Below are 7223 nucleotides of genomic sequence, written 5' to 3'. Positions count from 1 at the left end.
TGCTGCTGCTTCCTGTTATTGAAGATAGCAGCTGCTAGGTTACACCTATTTAATCTAGTAACCATTTGAAAAGACCAACCTACAGTAAATACAGCCTCGTAACCGTTTGCAGAGACCAAACTTGAAAAACAACATGAAAAGATAACCCTTGGCAACCAAAACCTACAGCTACCATCCTAGTTTTAGACTCCCTTTGCCTCACAACACCAGGACATCTTGCCACTGGGATGAAATGCTTTATAAATGATAAAATAAATTGTCAAATACAGTTAGTTTTTATTGCGATCACATTTTGCCGGTTTATTCATAATGTTTTTTTTTTTTTATAGTCTTCCTTATTATGATCTTCATAATGATTTGGCATTTTGCTATGAGTCAAATGAAATATATACATTTAAATATATACACACACAAACACACACGCACACGCACGCACGCACGCACGCACGCACGCACGCACGCACGCACGCACACACACACACACACACACACACACACACACACACACACACACACACACACACACACACACACATTGGTTTAATGAAGTCACTGAAATGTCGTAACACAAAATATAGCCCCACCCTGTCCCCCTCACTCCCTTGATGCCTTCTTATTTAGAAGTGGTGCCACACTGCTGTAATTCTTAGAAGTGTCCAAAAGAAAACAACAATACATTAAAATGTCTTTATGAAGTTGTAGTTTGCTGAGTTTTCCATTTTAAGATGTTCAACATAATACAGAATACTTTCTGATAGAACAAATGATATGTTTGTTCTTCTCATTCACAGAAAGTACAAGAATATTCATTATAGATTAAAATATGTTCAGTGTCTTTAATGCAGGATATATTATTAGACAGCATTTGTTTCCAACAAGCAACATGTCTAGGTAATACATGTCTCCATAAAGTGAAACCTTTGTTAACGTCACTAACATCTCATGACAATACAATGTGCTCGGTAAACAGACCCCTCCTCAACGCATTTCTTGTGAATCAGCTGCTTTAACTGAACGTGGAAAAAGAAAGGAAACATGATGAACACTGATTGGTTTAGATTCTCTGTCACTCACTGCAGGAAAAGGTTTAATTGGCCACTTCCTTGAGTTTCTAAGGGGCGGAACTCTTTAAAGTCTGAACCCACACAACAGCGCAGCAAAGAAGTTCAACTTTCTTGCTGAGTATAAAGTTGCAGGTGCATCATACGGTAAGGGATATAATCAATATCTTTTTTTGAAGTTGCACCTGTTTCATATTCAGTCAATATGTGTGACTTTTGCTCACTCCTTGCATGTCTTTCGTGATTTTCCTTTTTTTTTAGTATGGAGGTAGCCTATAAAGAGTTTACAATGGCTATTCTGGGGTTTTAGGACAGTTCTTAAGTTTTCATTGTAGACTTCACAGTTTATTAGAAAACACATGCTTTTTTTGCAAAGTTTGGATATTGTAATTGTATTATTATCAAACTCATTGTTTCTGTGAGTTTGATTATAAATGCTCAGTTCAGCAATTTACAATAGTGAAATTACTTTCCTTTTTTTCCTTTTAGATTAAAGGGAAGCTATGGCTGGTCCACTTCCTAATGAACAATTACAAACATTTAAAGAAGTTCTGCAAAATCAAGGGCCTGCGGCAGCCGCTGCAATGATCAATGCTTATTTGGAAGAGCAGGATAATATTCCACTTCACATCGCCGTCACAGGAGAGACTGGCTCTGGTAAATCCACCTTCGTTAACGCCTTTAGAGGCATAGACAACATGGATGAGAATGCCGCCCCTACTGGTTGTGTAGAAACCACCATGAAGGTCGAATCATACCCCCATCCACAATATCCCAATGTTACACTTTGGGATCTTCCTGGAATTGGCACCCCCAATTTTCCAGCTGACAAGTACCTGCAGCTTGTTGGCTTTGAAAGATTTGACTTCTTCATCATCATCTCAGCTGATCGCTTCAGAGAAAATGATGTGAAACTCGCTCTGGAGATTCAGAAGATGGGGAAGAAGTTCTACTTTGTTCGCTCAAAGATTGACAATAACATGCGTGAGGCAACAAGAAGTCAAAGAGATTTCAACGCTGAAGATACCCTTAAAAAAATCAGAGACGACTGCATTAAAGGTAATTATGTGCTCTCACCTAAAGCTAAAACATAAAAAAGCTTAATATTGTAGTTGTTTACATTTCTAGATACTGTATCTTTAGGAAAAATAGACTGGAAATGGGAGAAAGTGAAAATGTGCCTTAACTGAAGCAAAAACAAGAATATTCAAATGAAAACAACCTTTCTATGGTCACAGACATAAAAGTACATCATTTCCTGTTTATATCCACACATTCTTGCCCTTTAGATTTGCAAGCGGGACATGCCATCGGTGTGTCTCCCCCTCAACATGCAAACATCCTATTCCAAGAGAATTAAAATAATGGTTATAAAATTATAAGAATGTCATTCCAGATATATGAGAGTACTGCGAGAACAGAGAGTTGTATTTATGTAAAACGTAAAGGCTTACGCAACAAGGGTCACAAGTAGACACTAGTTCAATTTAAGGGGACAACAATAACTTTACACATGTGCAGCATAAGTTGAGAAGAAGTGCTATCAATGTTAACAGGTCATAAAATGAGTCATATGAATACTGGCTGAGCTCACTGAGGGTCTGTTGGTGTGACCGATCATCCTCTCAGATCTGAAACAACCTGCCGGTCTTTGTGTCTGACCTGCAGAGGGTTGCTGGGGCTTTCCTTTACTCTGTTCCAATTTCATTGTCTGGAATTAACTTGTTTATTCTCTTTGTGATGCAGGTCTTGAAAATCAAGGTATACAGTCTCCACAAGTCTTCCCGGTGTCCAGCTTTGATCTCCACCTGTATGACTTCCGTCTGTTAATGGAGACCCTGGAGAGAGAGCTTCCTGCACACAAGAGAGATGTTCTGCTGTTAGCCATGCCAATTGTCAATCTTGAGATCATCAACAAAAAGAAAGAGGCTCTCCAGTCAAAAATAAAGTACCTAGCTGCTGCATCTGCACTCGTAGCAGCTGTACCGATTCCTGGGCTCTCTTTAGCTGTTGATCTAACCATGCTGGTTGATAATGCCATAGTGTACAAAAATACTTTTGGTCTTGATCCCAAATCACTGCAGAGTCTTGCTGATAGTGGAGGTGTGCCTTTGCATGATCTCAGAGCAGAGATGAAATCACCTCTGGCTTTGAAAGAAATAAGCCGTGAGGTTGTCCTTAACATGCTGAAGGTGTCTGTGTTTCACGTTGCTTCATTAGCAGCAGAGGAAGTGTCCAGATTTATTCCAGTTTTTGGATTAGCAGCAGCAGCGGCCATCTCTTATGCCTGCACCTACAGAGCTCTCACTACTATCCTCGACATGCTCGCTGAGGATGCTCAGAGGGTATTCAAAAAGGCCCTGCGTTTGGACACCCCCGTGTGATATTGGAAAGGGATTGGCAATGCCTCCAATGTCACATACAACTTCAGTGTACAAAAGAGATGTTTTATTATTTAGTAGATTTCATTCATTTAATTTTCTTTTATAAAAAATGAACTGCAAAACATAAACTTTCAGCTGCACATTGCATCATACAGTACAGGCTGAATGATCAGCAGACTGTAGATCTTTTATTTTTAAAAGCACTTAAAAAAGTAAATGTAGGCCTTGTAACTTAGTGACCAGCACTTACAATGATACGGCTTGCTTGAAGTGAATATATCTGCACTTTTCTTGTTGGTCTGAGTTTGAATCTTTATGGGTTTTTACACTTATTGTAAATCGCTTTGGATAAAAGCTTCAGCTAAATGTAATGTAGTGAGTCGCTGCCCCTCCGTGGTGACAGTGAGGAATTACAACACATCATCTTTCAGAGGAAATGTACACTTTAATGTTTATCATCATTATTCTTATAACAACTGCATTACTATTATTAATAAAGATTTAAGAACTAATGTTGAAAGCATTTTTGATTCATTTCCACAGGGTTTTTCACGTGGAAAAGATTACATCAGTTCACATCAAGTAAGAATTAGTTTTATTATCAATAAATCAACCTTTTTCATTGTTCAAGCGGTAAACATTTGGTCTTTAAAAGATCTGAAAATATAAAAATATTACATTTAAAATGTAAAATTAAAATATTAAAGTATTTCAAAATATTTTAAATTGTTGTAAAATAATTCCTGTTAATGGGCAATGAATAGAATAATAATAACAACAACATTATTGCACAACTTTGGAGCATGACACATTTATATTTAACTAAACAGTGTTAGCATGTAGAAATCATTCTCACAATCAGTTGTAAGGGACAAAGGTTTATTGCAACCCAGGGGCGTCGCCTGGACCTGAAAACATTCGGGGCTTAGCCCACAGTGGCGGCGGCACTACAGTGGCATTTTTTACTGCAACACTCCCCACACGCACACACACAGTACACCCGCGACTGTTACAATGAAGGCTCGATAATCAGCTCACGGCATATAGGCAGGGGTAAAGTGGTATTTTTTATTAGTGGGGGGCTCACCTCCTCTCGGGGGGTCCGGGGGGGGATGCTCCCCCGGGAAGATTTTTTTTTAAATATTGAAGTTAAATGCATCAATCTGGTGCACTTTGAGAGCAAAATGAAGAGATCTATGGATACCTCTCTCCACACCCATATGAAGCAGAACTGTAAACAGATGTACTTTTTCTTTATGGATATTTTACTAATCACTCCCCTTTTAAATAAGGGCAAGATAAGTTTGTTTGTCTACTCAAAGGAGGAGTATATGGCTTGAAACGGGTGAAAGCATCCACCAGTATTTGCTATGCCTAGCGGGTTTTTGTGCACTCTATTCGCCATTCTCGTAGCTTTCTCTCAGATATGTTCTTATGAAGTTATACCTGCTTTTTCACTAAATAACCCAACGCTCGAAAATTGCGTCCTTGTTCAGCATGTCCAACCAGGATGGCCGAGTGGTTAAGGCGTTGGTCTCAAGATCCAATGGACATTAGTCCTCGTGGGTTCAAACTCCACTCCTGGTAGGAAAAAGGTGGAAAACAATCTGTTTGGCTGTAAAATTGCTTAAATAAGGGCAAGATAAGTTTGTTTGTCCACTCAAAGGAGGAGTATATGGCTTGAAACGGGTGAAAGCATCCACCAGTATTTGCTATGCCTAGCGGGTTTTTGTGCACTCTATTCGCCATTCTCGTAGCTTTCTCTCAGATATGTTCTCATGAAGTTATACCTGCTTTTTCACTAAACAACCCAACGCTCGAAATTTGCGTCCTTGTTCAGCATGTCCAACCAGGATGGCCGAGTGGTTAAGGCGTTGGACTCAAGATCCAATGGACATTAGCCTGTTAAGCCCCAAAGCCCCCGTCGGCGGGTCTTTTTTTTTCACAAATAAAAAAAAAAAAAAAAGTTTTATTTAATTCTTTTTTCTTTCAATGGAATGAATACCTATGGTGATAATTCAATGTAATACATCATTTTTATAGTCTGGTACCTGAAAAAGGTCAAATGGCACTGATGGAACTGTTTTTCCTTTATTCTCTTTTTTTAAATAACTATAATGATCATATAAACGTGTGCCGCGGAAATAATCTTTTGAATAATTTGTGACCAAACCGTTTGAGACCCACTGAGATAACTTAGACTAAAGTTAACTATCTAAACACTCAGAGTCCTTTAGCTCACCTGAGTCTCTCAGTCTGAGAGGAGAGGACTCTCCTCCAGCTTCTTGTGGAACAAACAGCTCCTTATGTCCGTTAGTGCAGCTAGCTAACCAGATGCTAACAACACGGTCCATGCTGACACCGGTCCCTCCCTCCCCCTCTCTCTCTCTCCCTCTCTCTCTATCGCCGTGACGGCGCATTTCCACCACACGGTCGGCCTCGGCCACGCTCGGTACTGCTTGGCCGCGTTGGGCCTTAACAGGGCCGGCTCACTTCATGCTGCGCTTCCATTACAGTTTAGGAACTGGGGTAGTTACTATAGTAACGCAGTGTAGGCGGAGCCGTGACGTCATCTTCAATGAGAACCCCAGAAAAACAACACAGCCGTTAGCTGTTAGCACTCAGAGCTCACAGCTCCTTATATATGTTCAGAAACTCGACAAAAGTTAAACAAGTACACACCACAGACTGCCTGTGTCATGGCGAGTACAGTCGCTGCTTTATTTATGTCTGTATAGGCCGTTGTTGTGAGTGTGGACGGTCGGAGCATATATTGAGTTAGCTTAGCCAATCTCCATCTAGAAAACACGCATTTTAAAAGGTTTTTCACCTGCCGTCTGTCTGCAAACTTGCCAAAGCATTAATTCATGGTTTTTACTAACCGGTATCAGTATGTTGTTACTTCGGCATCATTTTGAAACGTGTATTACAATTAAATCACGGTCAAATATGTTCATCTTGTTGTAGTTGTAGCCTCCTTGCCAGCGATTCTCTCTCTAGTTTAGCATACTCAGCCCGACTCAGCCCTGTTTGTTGGCCCCGATAGAACCACAATTTTGTCGGGCCAGAAAAGAGGTGAAAAAGTGGCCCCGGGCCGGGCCGGGCCGTAACTAGGCCTAGTGGAAGCGCAACCAAAAACGGGCACGGCACGACACGGCACGCTTAAACCGCGCTCCGCGCCATGGTGGAAATGCGCTATTGCCACACACACACACAGAGCCGAGCTTGAATGACACAAGCACATGTTTATTTCCATGCAACTCTCTGATTGGTCTGGTGTCATGCCTCTGTTGCATTCACTGAACACGGGAAATTACAGTGCTGCCGTCCTCTCTTGTGTCATGATGAGGTTCACGTAAAGCACGGTTAATGTATTATATTATTGAGGGAGAATTGTCCGGGGCTACAGAAAAAACATTCGGGGCTAAAGCCCCGGATGCCCAGGCCAGGCGACGCCACTGTTGCAACCCTATTTTTAATATAACAATTTGTCGTAATGCTGTGCAAATAAATAGCGGTACAATTTACAGGAACATTTAACATTCCTCAATGTTTTAATTATTATTTTTACTTATTATTTTTATTACCTTATCTCAAACATCAAGACTGGTGTACAAAATGCTTTTTCCACTTCTGTACATCTTTCGGTGGAGGATATCTTTTCTTTCCAACCATAAAAATACTGACTGCTCACAAAAATACAACATCTGAAACTGGGTGCATTTTTCTCAGGCAGTACAAATTGTCGTGTAACAGGTGTGTATCATCATGTTGCAAG

General features: G+C 40.4%; 1 protein-coding gene and 1 non-coding gene across 2 annotated transcripts; both read left to right on the top strand.

The window, feature by feature from the left end:
• Positions 1-1146: 1146 nt before the first annotated feature.
• Positions 1147-3934, top strand: LOC117481668 (interferon-inducible GTPase 5-like). The gene is made up of 3 exons (XM_034129462.1): positions 1147-1208; positions 1551-2120; positions 2808-3934. Exons 2-3 carry the CDS (start codon positions 1565-1567, stop codon positions 3443-3445), a joined length of 1194 nt encoding a protein of 397 aa, XP_033985353.1. The 5' UTR covers positions 1147-1208; positions 1551-1564; the 3' UTR covers positions 3446-3934.
• Positions 3935-4949: 1015 nt separating this feature from the next.
• trnal-caa lies at positions 4950-5032 on the top strand. Its single transcript has one exon. It is a non-coding gene; the product is annotated as a tRNA-Leu (tRNA).
• Positions 5033-7223: the final 2191 nt, after the last annotated feature.

The sequence above is a fragment of the Trematomus bernacchii genome, unplaced genomic scaffold (genome assembly GCF_902827165.1).
Source record: "Trematomus bernacchii unplaced genomic scaffold, fTreBer1.1, whole genome shotgun sequence".
Classification (NCBI taxonomy): domain Eukaryota; kingdom Metazoa; phylum Chordata; class Actinopteri; order Perciformes; family Nototheniidae; genus Trematomus; species Trematomus bernacchii.
The sequence above is the reverse complement of the archived record's forward strand: the minus strand, read 5'-3'. Positions and strand labels throughout refer to the sequence as shown.

Excerpts from the sequence above, each read along its gene's own strand:
- LOC117481668 (XM_034129462.1), top strand. The coding sequence starts at position 1,565 with ATGGCTGGTCCACTTCCTAATGAACAATTACAAACATTTAAAGAAGTT. Across the intron at positions 2,121-2,807 it reads CAGAGACGACTGCATTAAAG|GTCTTGAAAATCAAGGTATA; the intron begins GTAATTATGTGC and ends TTTGTGATGCAG.